At 39.1% G+C, this 27484-nt stretch overlaps 1 protein-coding gene across 3 annotated transcripts in view; it reads right to left on the bottom strand.

Annotated features, from left to right (window-relative positions):
• Positions 1-27484, bottom strand: part of TMC1 (transmembrane channel like 1) — a 387473-nt gene that overhangs the window by 74382 nt on the left and 285607 nt on the right. For all 3 annotated transcript variants that reach the window (XM_082696595.1, XM_082696594.1, XM_082696593.1), the window contains exons 9-11: positions 24401-24572; positions 17028-17156; positions 211-301 (exon numbers count right to left, since the gene is read on the bottom strand). In XM_082696595.1, coding sequence (XP_082552721.1) covers positions 211-301; positions 17028-17156; positions 24401-24572 — 392 coding nt within the window. The remainder of the gene's footprint in view (positions 1-210; positions 302-17027; positions 17157-24400; positions 24573-27484) is intronic.

Genomic DNA, 27484 nt, shown 5'->3' with positions numbered 1-27484 from the left:
TTTGTTTATTTTCTGAATCACATCCTGCCCCAAATTTTATTACCATAGATATACTGTGTATTTACTTTATGTGTGTACATGTTTCGTACATAGAAAATGTAAGACATTTTCCCTCTTTATAACGGAACCAATTTTTCTCCCTCCTGGAATCAATATGGCTGCCATTGAGAATGCATGGGGTCAACTAAACTGAGCTGTGAAAATGCTTACCTTGGCCATCATCATCTTAAATGCAAACCACCGCTTTCCTTTCCCTTTCCCAAGGGCTCCTTCATTTTCACTCACAAATTTTTTTGCTTCCCTGAGAAAATAAAACAAAGTAAGGGTAAAGGAGGGATAGTTGAGAATCATGGAAGAGAGATAATGGACATTTCATTTTATTAGGTTTGCAGCCTTATTTCTTCTAGAACCGTAGCACATTAATTTAAGCTCTATTTCAAGCTCAGGGCTTGTAATAGATGTTTAAGCTTTTTAAATTCTGGCCAGGAAGAATAAGATATTTTAAGCTCACTTATTATTATTAATCAGCTGGAGTCATGAAAAAGCAAGGAATTTATGCTAAGTGTCAAAATAGAGAATGCTAGTTCTTTTCATTTCTACCACATATAAAATTGAATCCAAAGTTGACTTCAGATTCTGGCAGTCAGAATGTTTATTTTAAAACTCTTAAAAAAAAAAAAAAGTCAAAGAGTTTAGGACAAACTGACATAGAACACACTTTACAGACCTGGTGTTTAATCTCATAAAACCAGTTATGATTTGAAACAGAGCAATCAGCAAGTGGGGTTGAGGGAAGAAGGGAAAGGAAAGGAATACTTTGAGCTTCACAATCCAAAAGAGCCTCAAATATAAACCTTAACATTATTCCCAAATAGTTACACATTTATAGCAGTCACGTTAGTGTCTGTGTGTGTGTGTGTAGAAAACCATGAACTCAGCAAAATGGTCAATGTTCAATGTACTGCAGTTTTGTAACTTTGGCCGATTTTTGCTGTTGTTGTGTATTGGATATGAGAAAAGAATTTTATGAACAGAGGTGGCCCAGGATTGTCTTGACATTTTAGGGGCTGTAGAGGGCATGGTCCAGAAGAACCCAAATCTGGACTGCCTTTCCACAGCTGCAACGTTGTCAGCTGAATGGTCCCTGGAATGTGTGATTTTACAGAGTAAGACCCTTCAACATAGGACTATAAGTAAGCTTATTAACATACAAAGTAAATTAGTGACAGTGCTAAACTCATGATTTTATAACGCCCAGTGATCAGAACCCAATACATACCTGCTGACTTAGCCAGTAACTCCACAATGGGGCCTCCTCACCCACCTGCGTCTCTGCCCCCACCCAGATTCTGCCATAAAAACACAAGGGCAATGGAGTAGATTCTCTTCAGTCATCAAACAGAACCCTTCAATGAGTTACTTGATGGCAGGGACAGGATCTTGTCCTTCTGTATCCCCCACAGCACCGACCACTACTTTGAGCAGAAGAGGTGCTTAATAAACCTAAACCTTTTGGAAGTGGAGCCGAGAGGCGTACTTGAGATACACATAGAGAGGGGAGTATCCAATAATTGTATTTTCCACATTAACTAATGCTCTGAAGCAAAGTCCCTCCTAAACTTTGGGATTGTACCTTCTACATGAGTCTTCCCAGAAACTTAATAGGACAGGGATCCCTTGGGTGGGCTCAGTTGGTTGTGTCTGCCTTCGACTCAGGTCATGATTCCAGAGTCCCAGGACAGAGCCCAGCAGCTAGCTCCCAGTTCGGAGGGGAGTCTGCTTCTCTAACCCTCACCTCTTTCATGTGTGTTCTCTCTCTCTCCCCATCTCTCTTAAAAAAATAAATAAATAAAATATTTTTTAAAATGAAAAAATGGGGAAAAAAAGAAGAGAAAAGAAAAGAAAGGAAAAGAAAAAAGAAGAAAAGAAAACTTACTAGACCCCTGGAAATGGGAAGGGTTACTAGACTGGCCCTGACATTTGACATCATCTCTGAGCTATGAAGATGAACTTGAAAATGGTTTCTAAAACATTCTACACATTCTAAAATGTTTAATGAAGCTATATCAAAAAATACAAACTGAGCTCTCGTGGCTAGGTTTCCCCATCCATGCAATGAAGAAAACATATCTCATTTAAGTATTAACAACATTTTCTAGAAATGATACGGCAGGAGTGAGCATGGCACCTACCTCACAGACATTTATACAATGTTGAACTAAACTCAACTTGACTCTAACTTGAATTCTAACCCGTCTTCTGTGATTTGTCTCTGTGACCTTGCCTGTCTTTTGACCCTCTCTGTACACACATTCAGGTTCCTGTTTCTCAGAAGAAACCATGCATGCCCAGGACTTACACACACGAGCACGATCTGCACAGTTTCCCTCAGTTACTTCATGGCCTTTAGCAGGTCAAGACTCAACACACAAACTAGAGGGTGAGCGACGATGTCCCTGCTCACCTAGTGGTAAAAAGAAGGGGAGATCGAAAGTGTGGAAGTGTTGGAGGGATTATTACACAGTGGATTTTCTTCTAACAGTTGGTTCAGAACTGAAAATCTGTTTTAACATGATTGACGCGTTACAGAACAATTTAAGCATAATGTAAATTTTGTGTAAACTGTTGGCCGCCATTTTCTACCCATCTTTGTCAATGTGTCATTGATGATATTTCTGAGTATTATTCCTCTGGCCCCCGTTTGCTTATGAGCCCTGTGGTTTTCATTGCCTTATTTTGCACAGTGTGGTGGGTTTTAGGAACCCACACATGGTGTTATAATGAAACTGACCATAATTCCATTATTTGGCATCAAAAATGTTGAAATTCGTACAACCAAGTATACACGGGCGTCATCACATCACTCCATTCTAATAAACACATGTAAATAGAGAATCAAACATTCTTCCTAGTAGTAAAATCAAAATTTGTTTTTCAAATGTAAAGTGCCTACTTTATAGGCCTATCTGGTACTCTGGATACTTAGCAGATAATTTAAAAGACGCTCGGCTTGTTTTTTGAGAGTTACATCACTTTCTAGATGAGTGGCCAATTAGAAAACATGACTTCTCTCAAAAGCCATAAGTGTAAAGAAATAGATATTCTACTTCATATTTCTGACAAGCGTTTTAATTTTGTGAACTGATGATTATATTATAGGATCATTAAACTAGCAAGATTTAAGAGAGAGAGGCAAGTCAGGGTTATAACTAAATTACAATCACCACAAAATTAATCATAAATTCATCTAATAATATCAAAACCTATTTACACGGCATTCATAAGGTTTTTGTCAGTTATTATAAATATGGCTTTCTTTTCCTTGCTATATTATAAATATAGCAATCTAAACAAGGTTTTATCATTTGTTTCTTCAACTGACAAGTTTTCCTGATGCTAGGCATACTTTCCTATTTCTCTCCCAAGTACTAACCCGCCCCACCCTCAACATACATATTCTGACATTGATTTTCAGATAAAAATCTGGACTTCGCTCAACTCCACATAGTCTCCGGTAGAAATTTCTTCTCTGTCCTAATGCCTTACCCACCTCCTCAGCTCTCTAAATAACCTTCCCCAAGTTTTATACCAGAAAGATCCCTGAAGAATCATTCTAGCTCCTTCTGTTCCCCATTGCCCACTCTTGCCAAAGTAAGTACAGGACTCAACTCATCAGAAGTCTAGGGGGTGATGTTAAAACAAAGCCAGGGGTTACAGGGTGGGAAGAAAGTAATTTTTTTTTTTTTTAGCAAGAACAGATTCTTGAACTTCCTTATAGGATGCTCTTGGGATATAAGGGATATATTTTGCAGCTTGCTGGCCTAGAAGAAGGGACATTGCACAGGAAGAAATTGGTGACTCAGCGACAGAACATCTCTTAACACTATTTTCCAGGCTAACCTTTGCGATGAGTTGCATGATTTCAGGAAACAAGAAAAACAATGACGAGAACAACAACAAAAACCTCGTGCCTCCTAATGCCATCCTCTCCAATAACAGATTTCTTAACCAGAAGACAACATCTTTCACTGTGCTATTAGGAATAAGATAAAAAAAGAAACTATCCAATATGGAGATGAGCACTGACTGATATTTATCACCCTAACATGCCCATTACAGACATCAGAATCCAAGAAAATAAAAGAGCAGAACTTCTGAAAACTAAAAAGCAAGAAAACGTCTATGCTTTTCCTAAAGGTAATTCATCTTCCTACCCATTTGTAGGTATCTGGATAATTTAAGGGATTTTTTTTTCACAAATAAAATGAATAAGATTTTGTGGATAAACTTTGAATATCCATTGGCTTCAAACCGTCCAAATGTCTGACTGAAAAATGTGTGTCACTCCCTTGAATTGCATTCAACAAAAGCTGCCTGCCAAGTCTGTAATCCGGTCTCCAGGTCTTGAAGCTCCAGCCAGCCCTGGTACAGTATGCACAGCTCCCTGTTCTGTAACCCCAGACCCAGGGATAAATAATTGAGTGAGATCTATTTAATGGCAATAATACCTGGCCTCATGATTCATTTATCAAGCCCTTGTGTTGGTAATTAGAATAATAAGGTTTCATGGGCTTTCGACAGTGCTTTCACAGTTAGCTGAAAGAGCACACTTTGGCCTAACTTACAAAATAGATAATTTACCCACAACACATGATACAGCCCTGATGACACAGGGGAGTCAGGACACGCTATGCTGTCTTTGACACATTCTCATCCCGGGAAACATGTTCCTTCTTTGGGTTAGGTTAAACTGACTCTATTTTCCTCTTGCTTTCAGTTGGATAGTATGATTAGGCAACCAATATATTGCTCAAGTAAACGAAAGACATTTCAAAACTGGTCTTGAAGGCAACTGTAATCAAGACTTGTACTCATGAGCCCTTCCTGATAAAAGGGATCAGAAGAGTGAGAAGCCTTTTCTTAGTAAACACTGTTGTTTAAAAAAAAAAAAAATTTTTTTTTTTTTACTAATTTAAATGGACTCCAAGTCAGAACTCTTACTGTTCCTAAAATAGCACTGAGTAATTGGAAGGAAGTTGCAGAGGTTGGAAGCTACTTTCATGCACAGAGACTAGAAACAAGGACTATAGGCCTCTTAGATAATAGAACTCCATAATTAGACTGGTAGCATTATTTAAAATCATCTTAATACTAGAAGCGATGATTCAAAACACCTGTTTTTTGTTTTGAGTTTTGTTTTTTGTTTTTTGTTTTTTTTAAATGAGATGCTGGTGGCCGTAATGGTTGGAAGCTCAGTTGTGTCATCTATGAAATGGAGATACTAATAGCTCTGTCATGGGGTTATCCCGTGTTTTACGGGAAACAATGCATGCAGTACTTTAGTCATAACACATGTAATGTATCCATGGCAAACAGTAAGAGCACTATAAATAGGAACTGTTATTAATAGCAGTAGTACTAATAGTGCTGACTTCAATTTTTAAGTCTGAGTCTCCAAATTACAAAGCTGAGAAAAGGTATTTCCAGGCAAAACCGCTCAGGAAGCCAGCCCATTGCCCATCAGATGATGAGATGTGCAAAGAGTGGGAACTGTTCTTGGTAAACAAGTGGGAGAGAATTCAGACACACATTTGAGACCGAATGTGAGGACCCTGGTGTCCAGCTTCAGAAGACCAAGTTATGCCTCAGCCTGAGAGGGTGCAGGGGTGAATTCTAGCCTGAGACCTGCTCCAGCAGCGCTGTGCTGAGAGAGCGAGCCCAGGTCAGCTGGGGTGTCTCTGTTGTAAGAGGCAAAAAGGGATCTCTCTCCCCTAAATACAACTAGGTTCTATTCAATTCTATGATCTGTGTCTCGTCAATGAGACATGGGTTTGAAGCTTGGCTCTGTCACACACTAGCTGTCTGCTCTTAGGAGAGTTAAAGGACGTATGGATCCCAACTAAGCGTTCTCACCTGTAAAATGTGACAGGCAGCTAACATATACTCAATACTTGCCACCTACTGGGCACTCCTGATGCCCCTCATCCCACAGAATCACCAAAAAGTCCAGCAAGGTAGCAACTATGGTTATCCCCATCTCGGAGATGAGAAACAGGACTAATGAAATCGGGGTCCAAGCTTTCCCCAAGAGAAAGTGTCCCAGCTTGGCTGGGATTCCAGCTCAGGGCTCCCAGTTTCCCCAGAATAACATCATTATCTATCTCCTGTTATTGGCACAAGGACACATAAAGGTAGGGAGGACATGGTACACTTCGGAGTGTGTTTATTCTTAGCAATGTGGTAAGTGCTTTGAAAGAAATAAAAGAAACGTGGATTCCTTTCTGAAGTTTAAACGCCATTAAGAAAAATGAGATATAGGCCCATAAAACTGTTATAACAGTGTTCGACAGCTTTAAAGTGGAAAGGGAGAGGACACTGGAGGCCTGAGAGCTTGTTGAAGATATAGATCAGAGAAGAATTGAACCGGGCATTGAAGAGCTGACAGAATTCAAGTGGGCAGAGAAAGGCATTCTAGGCCTCAGTTTGTAGGAATTTTTCTAACAAAGGAGCTATTTCCACCATGGAGCACATGTACAAGCTCATATTCTTAGATAGACTCACATTCATCTCTTCACCAGGCCACTGACAGGGCTTGGCAGACAGACCATGCTGATTTTGCTTGGTTCACGTTCATTTGAATCAAACACATGCAATAAATTCTGAATACTGTAAACAGATGGATTTACAAGTCATTGCCTCAGAGTGAGAGAGGCCATTCTGCTTTGGAAGACTGGGTAAAAAGATTCTGCACGATATCCGTGTGTTCATGTTTCTACCCTATGCTAAACATCCCTTGGTACTAAGGAATATGTTTTCAAAATGCTGTGTTGTGATATTTAGGCGTACTAAAAATGAGCCTTAGTTTTCTGTTGGAAGAGGGTGTTCTGCCTTTTGATCCATGTGTGGGCAAGACATTTCAAAAGAAGGCAGTTCAGCGAGTTCTGCAAATTTTCAAGACTACCTAGTGAACTTGACTACTTGCCACATGGCAAACTTGGATCTGGAGGTCTGTCCTGAGCACTGGCAACAGAACTTAGGTGAGGTCACCAACAGAGCCTTCTATGCTCGTAAGTGAACTAGGCTTTCTACTCAGTTGACTTGAAGTCGTACTATTTCACTGTTTTCTTGCATAGCATCCTTCTAAGCTTTCCTAATGCTTGTGACCAAGCACTGGTCAAGAAACACTATAATAGTATATGCATAAAATGAAACATTAACTCATCCATAGAGTCATGTCTCTATGTAGATATCCCAGTATGTATGGGTATGTATATATGAAATAACATAGACATATATATATACATAGACATATATATGTAAATTCATGCATGTATACTGTTAATGCATAATTAACATCTATTTGAAAGAAATGCACTTAAAATTTCTAATTTTCAAGACTGTAGATAGAAATTTTAGACACATATATAAAACTATTCCCCTTTCTCCCTCCCATTTTTCATGATATTCTAATATGATGTTCTCCAAACATTTACTGTAGTATATGCATTTTAATAAGGCTTAACCACTTTTATTCTATAGCAACAAGCTTATTTAAATCTCCTGAAGTAATACAAAACTTGCCATTCCTTGGTCATATACATAAAAATATCCTCAAAAATGCCTTCATGGGGCACCTGGGTGGCTCAGTTGGTTAAGCATCTACCTTCAGCTCAGGTCATGCTCTTGGGGCCCTGGAATCAAGCCCCATGAGGTTGGGGTCCCCATTCAGCAGGGAGGCTTGCTTTTCCCTTTCCCTCTGCCCCTCCCCCCCATGTTTTCTTTCTCTAGCTAATAAATAAATAAAAATATTTTTTTATAAATGCCTTCATTATTCTCTTATTATAAATCTGATAAGGTAAAGGGTTACTTTCGGATTTCATACCTTACTCAAGATCTGGATGACAATTCCCCTAAACAAAAAAGGCACATTTCTCAAATTATCAAATTAATTGTATTCTGTGCTTATCTTGTACACATTTGCTTTCCTTTCACTGTTAATGTATTATGTCAAACATATTTAAAAGAATTTTCTAGATAATTGTAAATGGTAATTAGTGAATTTCTCTTCTTAATCACCTTTCAAAGATAACACATCTATGGATAGTCTAATAACCAGTTGTGAAAATTAGCTGTCACCAGTAGTTGACATTCTGAAGAATGCAAGTTCAGGTAAATTGCTATTTATCAAAAATGGTTGGAGGGGAAGATATTCTGGCAACGTGGGAAAACTGATTTGGTGTATCTGAAGTTAAAAAGATGAGGGTAACCACATTTTATCTATCAAGAAGGAAACTTTAGAACTTTCTTTTGTCTCATTACTTTTTATTATTATTATCTTATGGTATACCACAAAAAAAAAAAAAAAAAATCCCTGTTTAGGGGCGCCTGGGTGGCTCAGTGGGTTAAAGCCTCTGTCTTCGGCTCGAGTCATGATCCCAGGGTCCTGGGATCGAGCCCCACATCGGGCTCTCTGCTCGGCCGGGAGCCTGCTTCCTCCTCTCTCTCTGCCTGCCTCTCTGCCTACTTGTGATCTCTGTCTGTCAAATAAATAAATAAAATCTTTAAAAAAATAAATCCCTGTTTATTTCAAGTTTGAGATTATTCAAATTCTGGATAAGCAGATATTTGTGAAAGGTGCTGAGTAAGATTGATTGCCAAGAGTCTCGTGAGCAACCCTGCATATTAGCATATTTTAGACCCATTTTCCAATGACCATTAATTATGCTTCCATCAAGCATCTGGGCAGAACCTCAGGCTGATTTAATGAGGGGGTGCTTGGGATTTTGAGGATGGTATGAGAGGCATAAATGCCTTCACAACTCTCTAGAAGAGAGAGGAGCCAGAGCCCAATGGGCCACCTGAAAAGCCTGCAAAACCAAGTGAAGAACAGAACATCTCCAGGTAACTGGTAAAACAGTACACTGTAGATAGGAAAGATTCAATAAATCATGAAAAAGATAAAGAACTTTTGGTAAGCAAAAGTATATGTAACCCCAACGTTTCAGAGCTGACTTCCTTAGCAACTGAAAAAGTTTCAAGGGGGCGCCTGGGTGGCTCAGTGGGTTGGAGCCTCTGCCTTCAGCTCAGGTCATGATCTTGGGGTCCTGAGATCGAGCCCCGCATCGGGCTTTCTGCTCAGCAGGGAGCCTGCTTCTTCCTTTCTCTCTGCCTGCCTCTCTGCCTATTTGTGATCTCTGTCTGTCAAATAAATAAATAAAATCTATTTTTTTAAAAAAAGTTTCAAGTCTCCAGAAAAAAAATTTTTTTTTCTCAAGTGGTTCCTGTTGGCATCCTTTAAGGGAAAATTTCAAAATGTTATTCGAAAAACATTATTAAAATTACCCGTGGTGATTTTTCTAACCACTCACAATAGCACAGCAAATATTAACAGGCTAACTCCAAAAAAGAAAGAATTGTCAGGAACATTGTTCTTGTTTACTAGAAAAGATTTTTTCTTATGCAATGAAAATGATAAGAGAAGCAATTGGTACAGATGAACTCAAATGTGCATGGTAAAGTCAGAAGAGATTTCAGATCCCAATCAAGGCTCGATTATTCTTTAATAAAAAAAAATTCCTCTTAAAAAAAAAATCCTCTTTAAGATGAATTTTTAAAGGAAAAAAAAGAAAAAAAGAGGTAAACAAAGTCAGACTTTTTTTAAAATCAGACTATTAAATATAGAGAACAAACTGGTGATTGCCAGAGGGGCAGGAGATGGGGGATGGGTGAAATAGATAAAGGTGGTTAATTGAAGATGGCATCATTCGTCTCATCCCTCATGGTCATCATCATCATCATCATCATCAGTAACTCATGATTTGGAAAAGAAGCTGGACTTCAGGATGTGAATCCAAACTGTATAGCTGATTTGTTAAGCGAAAGCTTGTACACTTTGTTAATTACTAGGTAAATATTGAAGGTCTTGAACATAGGAATGACCTGTTCAAAGTGGTACTTAAAAAGAACACGCTGGTTATATGGCATGAACACTGTCTTTGGAGTAATATAGACAAGTTCTGCTATGTGAGTTTGCTGAATTATTTGAGACCGTTTCATTATGCTATGGTAATGGAGGAACTCATCAGAAGTATTAAGCATAAACAATAAGAATGCTTTGGGCTCATATTATGCAGGTGAAACTCACAGGCAGGGTAAATTTGGTGTGTCTGTGACTATGCAGGCACACAGAGCCCCATACTCAGGTGGCCCCAGTGCCTACTTTAATGCTCTGTCATTGGTGTCTTGAAATTCTTAATAATTGAAATTCTGAACTATTTTTTAACAAAGGGCCTTACATTTTCATTTTGCTCCAGATCCTGCAAATTATGTAGCAGGTTTGGCACACGGGATGTGTGAAGTATCACTAATAAATAGCATGTGACACAATTAATAAGATGTGTTCCAATACAGATAGTAAGTTAGTAACCTGTAGTACATGCCAAAGAAAGACAGAAAACAGATGGAAAATATGATGAACAAATAAGAATATTGTAGTTAGAAGTGGATGGAAAGACCAATTTACGATCCTGTCACTTTAGGACTGATTATCGGTCACCATTAAACTGACTACCCATCAGCATCATCCAATGTTTCTGTTCTCCTCACGTGTGTTCTGCTCAAGAAAAGCAGCTACAACTTGTAGCATTTCAACAGGCTAATTGACAAGGTACTAATATACTCCAGTGTACCTGCTCTGTGTCATTCTTATAGAGCAAATGCCTATCACTGAGCTATCCTCTTCATTCTATGGGACCCTTTGGGATATCTGTCCTCTTGTTTTGTTTTTAAGAGGAAAGAGTGCACCTGCACCCTCAGAGGGTGCAGAGGGCGGAGAGAGGGAGAGAGGGAAAGAGATTAAGCAGATTCCACACTCAGCCCAGAGCCTGATGTGGGGCTTGACCTCATAACCGTGAAATCATGACCTGAGTCAAGATCCGGAGGTACCTCAGGCACCTCCCACTGAGCCACCCAGGCGCCTCAGGACCTCAGTCCTCTTAACCACACCATCAGTAGAATGTAGAATGAGCCTAAGATTCTCTCTCTCCCTCTCCTCTGTCCCTCCCCATCCCCACTCACACACACATGCTCTCTCAAATAAATAAACAGTAAGCTAAATTAAACTTAAATAAAAATGAAAAATTGGATATCAATGTTACATTTTGATCAACAAAATTCAGATATACTGATTTCCAATAGTCTCCATTCTTTGGATGAGAAAATCAGTATATGTAAGGTACCTATACAGTGTTAAGGACTGAAAGCCACTGCTTTGGTTGAGTTCTTGGTTCAAAAGAATCCCAAATGGTTGAAGGGTGTGTTAGGAGGTGTGTACACATGATTAAAGGTCTTCTTGTGTGGAAGGTCTCATTCCTTCATAACGACAGATGAAGGAAAGGCCTTTGTGAAACAAAGGAGAAATCATGATTCTTACCTATAAAAAATCTCAAGCTCCAAGGAAACTTGAGAGGAATGGATAGGAACCAGGGGGCTAGTTTTCCCAGATGGCTCTGGCAAAAGAAATCAACTCTGGTCTATTCTTACCGTCCTAGAAATACATTCGCTCCCCTGACTAAAAAAAAAAAAAAAAAAAAAAAAAAAGCAATAAAATAAAAAACAAAACAAACAAAAAGAATGCTGGAGGGCGAAGGAAGATTGAATAAGGAAGATGATTACCTTAACGACTAGCTGACCATTAAAAGCACATGTTTAAATGTAAGTGAAATCCTAAGAATTCCTTTCTTGGCTTTACTGAATGTTCCATTAAAAAATCACCAGGCCAAGACAGCCAATGGACAACTCCCAGAAACATTGGGTCAAGGTGCCACAAAGATAAGAAATTAAAGCAGTTAGTAACTAAGTAACACAGCTGTTATCAAAATAAATAAATAAATTTAAGATGGCTCCTACCCAAGAGCCATCTCCATGCAAAAGTATCCTGGAGTACTCCCATTCTCTACTTTGCAGACTCATGAAATGTGAGAACTGCTCCCTCCCCAAAATCAGCTTCTTTAAATATCCAGGTAAGTGAGGGCTTTTAATTATTTCTTATATAATAAGAAGCATTTTTTTTTCTTCAATCAGATGCTTTATACACAAGTCCATTGTGTAGAAGAAGGAAGCTGAGACGTCTCTGCTCAAAGCTTGTGGTGTGGCCAGCACCACTCTTAAAACTCTGCCTCCCTTTCCCTGAAGGGAATTCACGGAACCACTGGAACTCTGAGGAGAGCAGTTTGAAAACTACCAGCCACAATTCAATCCTTTCCCTGTATAAATAAATACATGTCACTCAGAGAGTGAGATTTGAGGTAGAGTTTAGTGTGGAGTCCATGTCTCTTAATTTTCAATCCCTCACCCACCCTGCTGGAACAAAATAAAATGGTTGCTTGTTCAGGTTTACTCAGGGAGGTTTTAAATCTACCACGTAGAATGTTCTGCTCTAGTTCAGTTTGAGTTTCAGGAGGAGTAATAAGCAGACCTGTTATTTTCCATTCAGGTGTTTTCTATCACCTGTGGTGGCTGCTACCAGGTTAGCTCAGTGACAGACTACAGAGAGGAAAGATCTAGTCAACCAACTTCTGAGTGAAACCCATCAACAGTTTAAAAACAGATGATGCCTAAAAACCCTCGCTGTTGGATATTTTTGTGGTTAGTTCCTAATAAAAAAGAGAAACTGACTTTCAAATAGTTGGAAAATAGACCACTATTTCCCTTCCCCTGTCTCATCGCCTCAACATATTCTCACCCATTCGAGAAACAGTTTATGGAGTAGGACATTCTGTTTAATGAGGTTTTCTGTTTCTCAGAATCAAAAGATGGTGGCCTTCAATCCTGACTTTCAAGGACTTTTTTTTTTTTAAGATTTTATTTATTTATTTGAGAGAGTGTGAAAGAGAGCATGAGACGGGAGAAGGTCGGAGGAAAAGCAGACTCCACATGAAGCTGGGAGCCTGATGCAGGACTCGGGGCGCCTGGGTGGTTCAGTGGGTTAAGCCGCTACCTTCGGCTCAGGTTGTGATCTCAGGGTCCTGGGATCGAGTCCTGCATCGGGCTCTCTGCTCAGCAGGGAGCCTGCTTCCCTCTCTCTCTCTCTGCCTGCCTCTCCATCTACTTGTGATTTCTCTCTGTCAAATAAATAAATAAAATCTTAAAAAAAAAAAAAAAAAAGATGCAGGACTCAATCCCAGGACCCTGGGATCACGACCCACGCCAAAGGTAGTTGTTTAACCAACTGAGCCACCCAGGCGCCCTATCAAGGACTTGTAAAGCAGAAAACAAAAGTATGCATATTGTAGTCCTGGCTAGATACACCTGCCCCTCCCTCTCCCTCCCCGAGATTATCACTCAACAGGTTTAAGCCACATGAATGTACAAAACTGCACTAACACACAGGAAAGCAGACAAAAAAACACAGTTCCACAGAGACAGTGAAAACGATGTGGCTTCTCTTCAGGCCAAAAAAACAAATGCTGCTGTCTTGAAAATGCTGAGCTCTACTTCCTGAGCCATGTTGGAGAGTTCTTCGGGATTAACAATCCATTTTTAGGGCTTCTTGCCTATGTATCAACTGCTTATTTTAACTGTCATTTGGCCTCAGCTCTGAAGATGCTCATGTTGCCAATTCTTTCAGAATGTGGGAACTACCCGAGCCCTGCCCCGTCTCCACCGCACCCTCCCCGCCGCCCCACAGCATCCTCTGCTATCACGCCCAATGCTTTCCTCTAAAAGACATCTCCAAAGCCTGACCCTCTGTTAAATCTGTGTTAGAAGTTTCACCAGTCTTTCAGAGTCCAGAGGCAGATGGAAAGCCTTGGAACCTCAACACAGATCCAAGCCTGTGATGAAAGTATCTGCTCTAGTTATACTGAGCCCCTCGCCTTGCATTCCATTTACTTAGCGAGGACTGATGACTGGAGGTAAATTCTGGAAATCACATTACCCTCAGAAACCTTCTCTGGGAATTAGATGTCCCCAAAAGAGATAAAGGGTAGAAAAGAAAAAAAAAACCAGAAACCCACAGAGGGAGGCAGCCGGGCCCTATAGAGCCAACAGTTCCATCACAGAGGCTGAAATCAAGGGAGTCAGGCCGACCGTGACCACCAGCTGCGCAGAGAACTGCAAAGCCACAAAGCAGGACCCATCTCTGGCCATGGAGAATGGTTCCAAGACAGTGAGCGTGACTGACAGGTGAGCAGGCATAGCTGAGTCTTCTCTGGGCCTGCATCTGTGCTTCTATTCTGCAAGCTGGCTTTGAATCTGACGTCCGGAATCACTGCCTTGGTAACGTGCCTAACTGACTCCCTAGCTGCATGGGTAGGAGGCAGCAGACTGGAAAGCATACAAGGCTTAACCAAGTAGCATGAGCAGGTGACACGAATTGTCTGAGAACTGGGCACACTGAAAAGTGAATGCCCTTTTTGTAGGGGCAACAACTGCCAAATCCCAGCCACTACTTCCCGTAAATATTCCCCACTTGTCCAGCAGAAGCTGGATGTCTGGACTTTTTTTTTTTTTTTTTTCTTTAAATATAGGCTCCACACCCAGCATGGAGCCCAATGTGAGGCTTGAACTCATGACCCTGAGATCAAGACCTAAGCTGAGATCAAGAGTCAGATGCTAAACCAACTGAGCCACCCAAGGACTGCTGGATTTTTTTAATGTGAAATCTCCTACTTTCCAATGTTTGACAAGAAAGAAAAAATGAACTGAGCTACAGACTCCCCATTTTCAGTCTCTGCCCTAACAACAGGGCTGGTATTCCCTCGCTGCCTTCCCAATCCCTCTGTCCCCCCTCTTCCAAATATGGGTTCATTTCTGGAACTCAGCTCAAGGCCCCAGGTCCTGGAATCTGCCACAGGATTACCCTGGGTACATTTGAAGACGTGAAAGTAGTTTGGCCCCAGATTCTGCCCAACTGTCAAGATGCTCTGTTCTTTGTTGGCAAGTCAAAATTGGTTGCCCATTCTAGACTGCTACCAATGGGTTCACCATCCCCCAGGGCCCCCAAGGTTGTCCCTGGCTTGGTCTCCTTCCACCCAGCCCAGACTGTCTCACACTCTCTCCATCAGGAGAGACGGAGAGTGTGACACTGGTCACACTGCAGGGGACCAGACATCATTGACTCTGTCCTGAGAGGAAATAATAATCACAACTTGGGCTTCCCGGCAATGGGTTATGCTCTGGCGCCGTGCGAAGTGTTTTATGTAAATTATCTCACTTTATGGTGCCAATAACCCTGTAAATTAGCATAATTTCATAAGAATCTGAATGGCAGAGAGCTACACAACTCATTCAAATTTGCACAGCTATTAAATGGAAGGTCTGAGATTCAAATGGAACTCAGAAGCCCCTTCCTGCTCCACCGTCCTATATGGGAAAAGAGAGAGAAGGGAGAGTGGGGGGTACTTCTGTGCAGGGGGAAAGGGAAGACCCACTCTTTGGCATTCTTACTAAATCTCACACCACGCTGAAAGTTCTCAGTATCGCCGCTTTCCAACTTGACAGCGTTCCACATACAGTTACCTGTGGCTTCCAGTTTGGGGGGATTTTATGGCCAGTAATATTTCAAAATATATTTCGGAAGCAACATAAGGTGGTTGTCAAACTCATATTTTGCCAAGTAAGGGCACTTTTAACGCTAACATTTAGCATCCCTACCACTTCATTGAATGAGCACTATTTTAACAGACACACACACACACATACCCACACACATGCATATGCACACACGTGACTAGCTCCATGGAACCAGGCACCCTGCTTGGCTTTGCCTTCATTCATGGCTGTGTCCAATGCACATAGAGTTCCCAGCCTACAACCACGGTGTTCTAGAAGTTTGCTGGGAATAGCATTGTTTGGAACTTGGAAAACAGCACTCCATAAAACAAAATGATGCCATTAAAAATGATGGCTAGGTTCCCATTTCACAGGATAGATCTAGAATATCTTGTTTTATTTTAGATATGAGGTAACTGAGGCCCAGAAGCTTAACAATGTCCTTAAATAACATATACTCTTTTGCAAAACTAAGATTAGAAGGGAATTAACCTCATAGCTCCTTCAGTTCTTTTTTCATCACCAAAGACAATATTTAAAAAGATACCAAAGACACTATAATATTTAACATTATTAGTTAAATCAGCCAGTGGAGAGACAGCTTTGGAAATTCACCACCATTTACAAAAATGGTTCTGAAAAACCGCCATCGGTAGCACAATGGGACGATATAAACGTGTTTATTGATTATCACAGACGCGTTCCCTCGTAGTCATGCCTCACCTCCCCAACAACCTTGGCAAGGAAATACGAGTGTGATCCTCAGAAGTGATCAGAAGTGATTCTGCTCCCATCCCTCAGAAAGAATCATTTGTCTTTTCATACAGGAAGTTGGCAAATCCATGTGCCTCTGAGTGTGTTTGTACTCTCATCAACACCCAACGGAAGACTGAAATTGGGTCACTGACATGTCACCATGGAATAGCTATTAGCATAATCCTTAATTGGAATCCTGTGTACTGTTCTGTTGTATTAATATCCTCCCTGTGCTTTAAGGAGAGCCGTCACCTGATTGTATCATGTGAGGCCGGGACCCTGCAGAGAAACATGAATGTGCAAGCCACACAAACAGTAAAAGTCAAATATGTTATCTCTTCCAGAGAGATAGGAATCAACGTATGAAACTGAAGAAAGTCTCAGTTCAAGGAACAAAGGACGAAGAGTGACCAGAGGTTATAAGAATCTAAACAATGGATTTGTTCATTTTTTAAAAATATAATCATTAGCTCAGCCTCTCTAATGATGTTACATATATATGCATGTATGTACATATATATGACATGTTCACACATGACATGTAGTAGATATAATATGCTGTATATGTGTCTATGACCATGAACATTATATATAATAATGAGTATTCTATATATATGCTATATTGTATAAAGTACTAGGTATATATAGGTAATACTCAAGAGGATTTAGGAGATCAGCAATCAGGGAAAGGTGTTGAATTATGAAAAGTGGCATCATACTTGAGAACTTCAATTTTCTTCTCCATTTTCCAAGGTTTGCATTTGACAGTAGCAATCATTTGTCTCTTCTCATCTAACTCTGCCTTCAATCTTTCCAATTCCTCTTCATCAATTTCTTCTTCTTCTTCCCTTTAAAAGGGGAAAAAAGAAAACGAAGTTTTGCTTAATTTCCAAACTTAAAAAGACTGCTATCAGATACTTAGTCAATGGGAATCCGCTCGGCTGTACATAGAGGGCGCTAAGATTCGGAAGTGTTAGAGCTTGTATCTGTGTGAACGCTGAGATAGTATTTCCAGAATTATTATAACTTTGAACAACAGTGTTTACATTCCGAAGTCCTGAAACTGTTTCACGTCCACAGCCTCAAAGTCTCAGGACTAAAAAATAAAAAAATCTGTGGAAGATTAGTTACAGATCTATCAACAGATTTTCCTCTCTTCTTTGTTCCCTCGTACATTTTCCCCAACCGAGTCTACATTGCATTGAAAAACGCTCCTTTTCGGTAAGGATAGTACATTAGAGGTGAAGATGTCTTTGAAGTGCCCTTACAAATTTGTTAGCCATGTCTCAAGAGAAGGAGAAAAATTGAACTAGGGGGAAATAAAAAATCTATTTCTCAAAGGTAACTTAATCTGTTAATTAAATTCAAAACTTCAGTTGATAAAATTCAACTTGAAATATATTTGGTGGAAGCAAATCCTTTGAAGAGACCTTCAAAGGAATTTAGTTTCTCACTGAGCAAATGAGATGTATCTTTTCTCTTTTATATTCCTGGGACGGCAAACATACTCCGTGGTTCAGGATTAACAAAACAAAACAAAAAAATCTAAAGGTAATTTTAAATTGAGGAATGCAATGCCCTATTGTCAGGATCGATTGTTTTAGTGACAGATTCATTTATTTATTAACTTATTGTCACTCAACTTCAAACTCTCCCTTCTGTAGTTAATACAGTGATGCCGGGGCTGGGACTCTGTGAGGGACCCTTCTGTTTGTGGCTGGCTCAACGGTAGGCCACCAAAAGAAGATACTAAGAAGGGACTTAGGCTGAACCTCGACTTTCCTTTGGCTTCTTGGGGCGGCAGATCCTCTTTACTAATGCCTCTTCGCCCCACAAACTGAGGGGCCTTCCCACAGCTGCAGTAGAATCTGGTTTGCCAACTTTTCCAACACTCACAGAACCAGCTTCCCCACCAGCCCCAGAGAGACAAGGCGCCTTCAGCATCACCCCCTCCTCAGTGCTTCCAGCCCCTGGCATCCGTCTTCTACGCTTCTAAGTTTAAATTTCAACCCCTTTCCACCACTCTGCCAGCCTTTGGAGTGTAGCTGCTTCCCATACTTGCTGTCACCATGATACATAAGTGCTCTCTTGTCACCTTTCCAGTAACCTAGTTAACAATTATTTATACCAACTCAACAGTTCTCTAAATAAATATTTTCTGTTTAATAAACTGCTGAAGTTTCTTTCTCCAAACTACATCCTGACAGACAAATAAATTGTAATCTGACTCAGCATTAGTCAGAAACATACTTTGCTGTTCACTTTAGTTGTCCTGACTCCACACAGCAGGACTATGGCAGAGCTGCCTTTGGAAAGTTCCAGCTGAGGCACAGGAAAACAGAGACATAATCTTACAGCCTACTGTACAAAATGACTTTGCCTCTTCCTTTCTTTCCCACCAACCCAGCTTTTAATTATGTCATGAAATAAAAACTCATCTTAATTTTCTAAAGTAACACTTCCTGTCTAGAGTTTGTGCTTTTGACCAATTCAGATACTTGGTTTAGAACAGTTAATTCATGGTAAGGGAACTATGAAGAACACTCTAAAATACAACTCTGATTGCTATTAGGTTGTTTCCCTTTTAATTATTTTATGTTTAGTATATAAAATCTTAAGGTGCTATACAACTATGACATAAAATACCTCAGGACATTTTTGCAACATCTATATTCACAGCTGTTTGCTTAATTTGCCCATCAGAATAATAATGTGTGCGCTGGTTGATCATAAGAGGAAGACATATACCTCAGTAAAAAGGATTGTTTTGTCAAATCACTGTGTCGTACACTTGAAACTAATGTAACATTGTCTGTCAATTACACTTCAGTTGAAAGAAAAGATTGTTTTATTAAGACGACTCAAATAATTTTCCTATGTAGACATAGACTAAACCTAGATTATAGATAACTGTTCCATTGAAACCTGTATGGAAACCATCAAAAGGAAAAGAAAATATGTCAAGAAAGTATTATGAATGTATTTAATTAGAAAAAAAAACAGAAAAATTTAAGATTGCTTGATATTTTAAGCAGTTGCTTAATATTTTAAGTCTTTAATTTGCCCATCCTTCCAAAAAAAATCACAATACTGTTGACCCTAGAAAAACAAGGGGCCTGGGTACACTGACCACCATGCAGTTGAAAATTCATATATAACTTTAGACTCTCCCAAAACTTAACTATTAATAGTCTACTATTGACCTAAAGTCTTAATTACTGATGACACAGTCGATAAATACATATTATGTAGGTTTCATGTATTACATACAGCATTTTTACAATACAGTAAACTAGAGAAAAGAAAATGATAGAAAATCGTAAGGAAGAGAAAATACATTTACAGACCTGTACTGTATTTATTAAAAATAATCCATGTTAGGCAAGAATCTGCAATGGGAAAAAGACAGTCTCTTCAACAAATGATGTTGGGGAAACTGGACAGTTTCATGAAAAAGAATGAAACTGGATGACTTTCTTATACAATACATTAAAAATGAGCTCAAAATGGATTAAGGACCTAGATGTGAGGCTTGAAACCATAAAAATCCTCAAAGAGAGCACAGGCAGTAATTTCCCTGACATTAGCTGTAGCAACATTTTCTAGCTATGTCTCCTGAGGCAAGGGAAACAAAAGCAAAAATAAACTATTGAGACTACATCAAAATAAAAACCTTCTGCACAGCAAAGGAAACAGTCAACAAAACTAAAAGACAACCTATAGAATGGGAGAAGATATTTGCAAATGACATAATCTCATAAAGGCTTAGAGTTCGAAATATATAAAGAACTTACACAACTCAACACCAAAAAAAAAAAAAAATCCAATTTTTTAAAAAGTGGGCAGAAGACCTGAAAAGACATTTCTCCAAAGACATACAGATGGCCAACCCACACATGAAAAGATGTTCATCACCAGTCAACAGGGAAACGTAAATCAAAACCACAGTGAGATATCACCTCACACCTGTCAGAATGGCTAAAATCAACAACACAAGTAACAAGTGTTGGTGAGGATGTGGAGAAAAATGAACTCTTGTGCTCTGCTGGTAGGAATGCAAACTGGGGCAGCCACTGTGGAAAACAGTACAGAGGTTCCTCAAAAAATTAAAAACAGAGCTACCATATGATCCAGTAACTCACCCCTGGGTATTTACTCAAATAATATGAAAAAACTAATTTGAAAAGATATAGCACCCCAATGTTTATTGCAGCATCATTTACAATGGCCGAATTATGAAAGCAGCCCAAGTATCCATAGATGGATGAATGGATAAAGAAGATGTAGTACACTGGAATGTTACTGAACAATATGAAAAAAAAAAAAGAAGAATGAAATCTTGCCATTTGCAGCAACATGGATGGATCTAGAGTGTAATGCTAAGCAAATAAGTCAGAGAAAGAAAAACACCATACGACTTCATTCCTATGTGGATTTAAGAACCTTAACGAATGAAACCATAGAGAAAAAAAGAGACCAAAACCAGATCCCTAACTCTAGAGAACAAAGTGGTGGTTCCCAGAGGGCAGGTGGGTAGGGAGATGGGGGAAAGACCGCACTCATCATAATCAGCACTGAGTCATCACAGAGTTGGCCAATCGCTATGGTGTACACCTGAAACTAATATAACACTGTATCTTAACGATAGTGCAATTAGAATTTTTTTTAAAAAGGAGAAAGCAATCCATATGTATGTGGACCCATGCAGTTCAAAAGCATGTTAAGGGTCAACTGTATCTACATGTAAGTATCTTAAAGCTTTATTATTTATGAATTTCCATTAAGAATCATATCTAAAACAGTATCTCATTTAATCCAGAGTCATCAAAAGATTTTTTTTGAATGATCTATTAGGTGTGTGGGTTTACCATATAATTACAGCTTATTTCTTTACATGCCAATTTCCAGAAGCCATCTAATGGAAATCTTCCTAACACTGTATGCTTTCCTGCTATCTCAAATCCAGTACTTGATGTGTTTAACCCTTTCTATGATTCCTTAAAACATGTGAAATCTCTTCGATAACCCCCTTTTCTGATTATCCATGTATCTATCACCTCATACAACAAAGAGTTTTGTCTCCTCTAAGACTCCAAACAACTTTATCCTTCTTCTCTGGCACATTTATACTGTCTTACTTCACAATAATTTGTGTCTAAGTGGCCCCCTCCCTTGCTCTATTACGAACTCTTAAGAGAACATAGTCAATTGCATATTCATACCCATGTCTTCCAAAGAAATTAGCTTCCACATCAGTGGAGCTGGGTAAATACTAATTATATAAATGTTTATATACAGAGTCTTTCTGGATGACAGGGTTATCATCATAAATCCAGGGCTCAAAGTCCACTAAAATAGAATACTGTCCTCCAAGATTAGTATGGTATGGAAAGATAAGAATAAATCCTTACACTAAATAACCCCAGATGGGTATATTTTTAAAGCCTTTGTTGTTAATTGCTCGGGACAGATAATGTTGTGTTACCAGATAGAGTTGTTTTCCTGAGTTATCTTCAGATAGGCAGGTAATTAAAATATTTTCACCAGTATATAAGGGAACTGCTTTTCTAGGAATCACTCAAAGAAAAAGTGCTAATCATGGTAAAAGAATATCATATAGATATGCTTCATCTTCAAAAATGTAGGGCTAATCTGTGCAAGAATGCCTTTCTATGTTAAGTTTGATTTATTTAAACAACAGTTGTTAGGGGGGAAAAAGGCATAATGTGTTGAATTGCTCACTGCTATGAGCATATTTCTTATTCACTTAAAACTGGGTCAGGAAAAGCCTGTCATATTATTAGAAATCCTCCAAAATGTATAACGAGGCAGAGTTTTTTAACTGTCTCCAAAGATAGTTAGCACTACAACCTTGGTTTTAGTTGGCTTCAAATGTTTTGTCAGTACAGGGGAAATTCCCTGAGGTGTTTCATTTGAATGTTTACGTTTAAAAAGACTGTAAATCAATTAATCTAAATAAATGTGCCCTGATTTGCCTACAGATCTTTTTTTTTTTCAAAATCTATTTGCTGATACATTTTCTTAAAAAAAATTATTTTCAAAATGAACACAGAAAACGAGTTATCAGTCATCACAAGTAATTTATGATACTATTTAGATTAGTTGCCCAAATTATAACACTACTTATAGAATCTGAGAAACCTTTAGAGACAAAGTTCACTTTGCCAAATTTGGCTGTGTGGAGAAGTGAAGAGGTCACGTGACAAGGGTGCTTGTGGGATTCTCAGAAAGAGGATGAGCGTGGTACCTGCTAAGGGCAGACACCGTCACTGGGACAATGTTCCCTCGGGCACTGGAGGAGACTCAGTTGATTCTATGATCCTATTTCTAGGGGGCGTTGAGCAGTTCTCATGAGATCCTTAAGCACACCAAGAGAGCACAGACATTTTCACCCAACTCACCGTTTTAAAAAAACCTCTCTGAGACACAAGTGGAGAATAAAAGCAAATTCTGGAACACACCATGCACACTTCTATTGATGAAACAGCACAGGCTTTGCTCATAGGAAATATTACTACATCATAATAGTGACATCAATGAGTCTTAAAAGTGTGAGATGATTTCTTTTTTTGCCTTTTTTTTTTTTTAAAGAAAACAGCGTAAGAAGACTTAAAAAGAAAACAGAAGAAAGAATACCAGAGTCAAAATTTAAAGAAGGTGGTGCCTTGGTATTCAAAGATGGAAGAAAAGAGCTTGGGAGGAAGAGAGAAAGGAAGAAGCGGAGGGAGATTTAAAAATCGCAATCCACAAAAATATGAGGAAGAAGTAGGCGGGGTAATTCCTATACTTTAAAAGGAACCATCATCTATCAATGCTAAGCTTCTCTATCTGCCAAAACTGTCATACAATTTTATTTAATTACAATTATTTATGAAAAGGAAAAGCTAGTTGTTAAGACACTCATGTCACTTGGGGAGGACATCTTAGAAAGTTCCTCTCCATCCAAAGCCCTCGCTCGCAGGATTTTGGAGAAGATCCCCTCATCCCGTGGTGACTCCCAGGGCCCTACTACACAGGGAACCACAGAGTAGCTGTTCTCCTAAAGCCGTTCCCAGGGGTCTAGGTTTTCTTTTATTCAATGTGTGTCACGTGCACACTTTTCTTACTGGCCTGCCATCTGCAAATTTCCAGAAAGCCAAGACTTGAAAATTATTTAATGTATTATTTTATACAAAGTCAGCACTCAGTGAAGTGTTTGCCTGGTGGAAATGATGTATGTACGGTTGTGACAAAAAGGGAAGGACACCACCAATACTCTGTTAACATGGGCCAGGACACTTTTTCTTTCCTGTAAAAGAATGGATAATTAATATTATTAGGCTCTGAGAGCCACATGCAGCTCTATCTCTTATTTGCCTTTGGTTTTTGTTCTTGGTTGGTTTTTGTTTTTGTTTTTATTTTTTTAAATCAACAACACTTTAAAACTGTAAGAACCCACTCTTTATTGTTGGGCTGGAATTAGCCATATTTTGCCAAACATTGCTCTATAAGGTAAAGTGATTTGGGCTCATTTTCTTAGAAATTTTCCACTCATCTTTGATAACAATGCATATCTTTAATGGAATAACTTCAAAATATTTCAATGAACTAATATATTCATAACCTATGACAGTTTTGACCTCTCATAAGGAAATGTTTTAGCCCATCCTTAATACATATATTCATTTTTTAAATTCTATTTAAATTTTGAAATTCATTTAACTAAGGGGAGTAAAATGGCAGCCTTAGAGTAAATGTGTCATCTTCTTTTTTTTTTTTTTAAAGATTTTATTTATTTATTTGACAGACAGAGATCACAAGTAGGCAGAGAGAGAGAGAGAGGGAAGCAGGCTCCCCGCTGAGCAGAGAGCCCGATGCGGGACCCGATCCCAGGACCCTGAGATCAGGACCTGAGCCGAAGGCAGCGGCTTAACCCACTGAGCCACCCAGGTGCCCCTAAATGTGTCCCCTTCTTAAACGTTGTTTTTAATTACCAGTCTTAAGACCGCAGAGTACCTAAAGGGAGTGGTCTTCTCAGAGGTAGGCATTTTTGAACGAATCAAGTTTCAGTTACAGATTAGAGCTCACTTACGCTCCTCTCTTCAGCCTCCTCCTTCTCTCCTTCTCTCTGGCCTTCCTTGTTTCTTCATCCTCTGGTTCAGGTTCTGGGTCATCCTCATTGATAACATCTCTGGTCCGTTTCCTCTTTGGTCTCAAGCTCTCCCTTCGAGGTAGTTTATCTTCCTCCTCCTCTTCTTCCTCACCTAAACACAGCAGGGAGGGCTTAGATGAGCGATAGCACAAAGTTGTCTCTCCTGCTGCAAATGTATGCTTAGTGTCTTAATGACCACTGTCATACATGAGATCACAATCCAACAAGTCTCCCCACCATGAGAAGATACACCAGACCATATGTATATTTCATAACCTGCCATTTAAATACTCTTATCTAGAATCGCATTTCTTTTGTGGTTCATCTACTCAAATATGTGAATGTGGATCCCCGAATTTTAATAATCCTTAGAAATCCAATCTTCATTTACACGGGTTGCTAGATGACATACAGTTTTAATATCATACCATGAGGTCTAAGACCAGGTTTAGAGCATACTGATCTAATACATAAGGATTAAGTGATTACCTACTATGTTTACTACTACTTCTATCTTAGAACAAAAGACAGGAAAGACAAGAAGATGCAACAAACTAGAGTAATTTTGAAGAAACTCACTCAGCCCTTAAGATTTCCCCCAATTCAAATTATCTTTATTCTTGATTCCAAGATTGTTCTTCTTTTTCCTAAATATTTTTCCCTTTCTTAAATGAAATTGATACTAAATATATTTACATAAGTACTTGCTTGAGCATAGTATCTTTATGACTAGAAATAGATAATATATAAATTTAATGTAAAACAGAGAAATGGCATTTTATTTTATTCATCAACTCACAATTAATGCCTCATCTGTCTGGAACTTCACTGGACTCTTCCAGATAGAGTACAGAAAGAATCTAGTTCCTTCACAGTTTATAACATAAATCTTACTTCGCTTTCATTTTTGTGCATCTTCTGGTACTTAGAATAACCTATTATTAAAAAATCAACTCATAGTTATCACTATCCTTCTCAACAAAAGCTATTATAGGGAAAAACTGTACTTTAGTGGAAAACTATGAATTGTCCACAGTGTACCCTTTTGTACTATCTGATTCTGATTCCTTGGGAGCTAGTTTCTAATTTTGAAAGTTATAGATTGCTAAATAGCAATGCAAAATAAATCATTCTTGTCTGTAGACACATACATGAACTCAGTGCAGTAGAGAGACAACCTTTCCTCACCAGAAAAAAAAAATTCCAGGGGCACCTGCGTGGCTCAGTGGGTTAAGCCTCTGCCTTCAGCTCAGGTTATGATCCCAGGGTGTTGGGATGGAGCCCCACATCAGGATCTCTGCTCAGCAGGGGGCCTGCTCCCTCCTCTCTCTCTGCCTGCCTCTCTGCCTACTTGTGATCTCTCTCTGTCTGTCAAATAAATAAATAAAATCTTTAAAAAAAAAAAAAGAAAAGAAAAGAAAAAAAAATCCCAGAGAACAGAAATGCTTACATCTGTACAACCATTTCAATATCCCTGATCTATAAATATGTTTCTTTGGATTTTCCTTTGAACAGATTAGAATACCTCACTAGAGTCCTTGTTTGTTCATTAAATATGTTTATTCTTACGTGTGTGTCGTGATTTTTATTTATTTTTAAATCTTTTTAAATTTTTTGTTTTTCACTTTTATCTGAGGTAGGTCCTGAGCAAAGGGAGAGAGAAAATCTTAAGCAGGCTCCACACCCAGCACAGACCCCACCTGGGCTCCCTCTCATGACCTTGAGATCATGACCTGAGTCAAAAATCAGAGTCAGATGCTTACCTGACTGAACCATCCAGGCACCCCTAATTGTATTTTAACATTACTTACTGAAATACTTTTATTGATATTTCAAATCTGAGATCCAAATGTTATCTGTAGTACTCAAGTTCGACTAGCAGAGAAAAGCAGAAGGATAACTTTCAAACTAGGCTTTGAGAACTATACAGTCATCAAAACCAAGAACAATGTTCCATTTGTTAAATATGCAGCATTATTGCATGTTATGTGAACCCCGTCTGATATTCTGAAAAATTGCCCAGTCTTTATTAGTCACATGCATCACCATTTAGAGAAAGGACAAGCCCTTGATAAGGACTGAGGAACAATTTTCCCACAAATATTCGCAAGCACTCAAGCAGCCACTTAGGACTCTGCATTTTAGGATATTTTGTATTAAGACTCAACTATTAAACTTGTAGTTTTGCCATGGATGAGAAGTGTTGTCTCAGATTTCTCTTTTAGCACTTGGCAACAAAAAGGCTACTCTTGGTGACTTCATTAGTTTCCAAATACCAAAATTCTAAAACAAATAATCAGTATTTTATAGTTGTTGACTAAATACAGATCTGCATGCAGTTTTACCCTCTGGAATGGTCTCCGTTCAATATGGAAGAGTAGCAAAACATGCCACCTCAAAATATGACAGCACGAGCTCAGGACATACCACCGCAAATCGTGGCACTTTGGTATGCTAATTATATCCCCCCCCCCCCAAATATCCCCCCCCCCCCCCCGTAGGCACTTGATAAACAGCAAATGACTTGAGAGGTCTTTCCTGAACTCCCTTCCTCTACCCCAAACACAATCCTCTGAGAGGAACTGAACTGTCATAAACTCCCCCACCAAGAATTTCACCCTTAGGGAAGATTGACTCATCACAAGGGAAGGCAATACCACACCCAGACAAACTTTGTCACAACTGTGTCTCCCATGTAGTCTCTGAAGGGCCCACTCACCATTCCTAAAAATGATTTATTCTCTCCTAAAAAGGCCTACACACCCCCCTCTTTGTTCCTTATTAAGATGGCATTTAAGACTAAATTTGAAGCCACCTAAGAGAGTTAACTTATTTTTCCTGTGTATCTCTCACATATACCTGAGATATACATATTAATAAACTTCCATTTGTTTTTTTCTCTTGTTAAACTGTCTTATATTACAGTGGTCTCAGCTAACAACTCAGAAGGACTAGAGGAAAATTATTTTCTTCCCCTCCAGTACCCAAGCCATGACAAACAGAGTCTGTGTGACTGTGAGCTCT

This window comes from Mustela nivalis (genome assembly GCF_964662115.1).
Source record: "Mustela nivalis genome assembly, chromosome: 13".
Taxonomy (NCBI): domain Eukaryota; kingdom Metazoa; phylum Chordata; class Mammalia; order Carnivora; family Mustelidae; genus Mustela; species Mustela nivalis.
The sequence above is the reverse complement of the archived record's forward strand: the minus strand, read 5'-3'. Positions and strand labels throughout refer to the sequence as shown.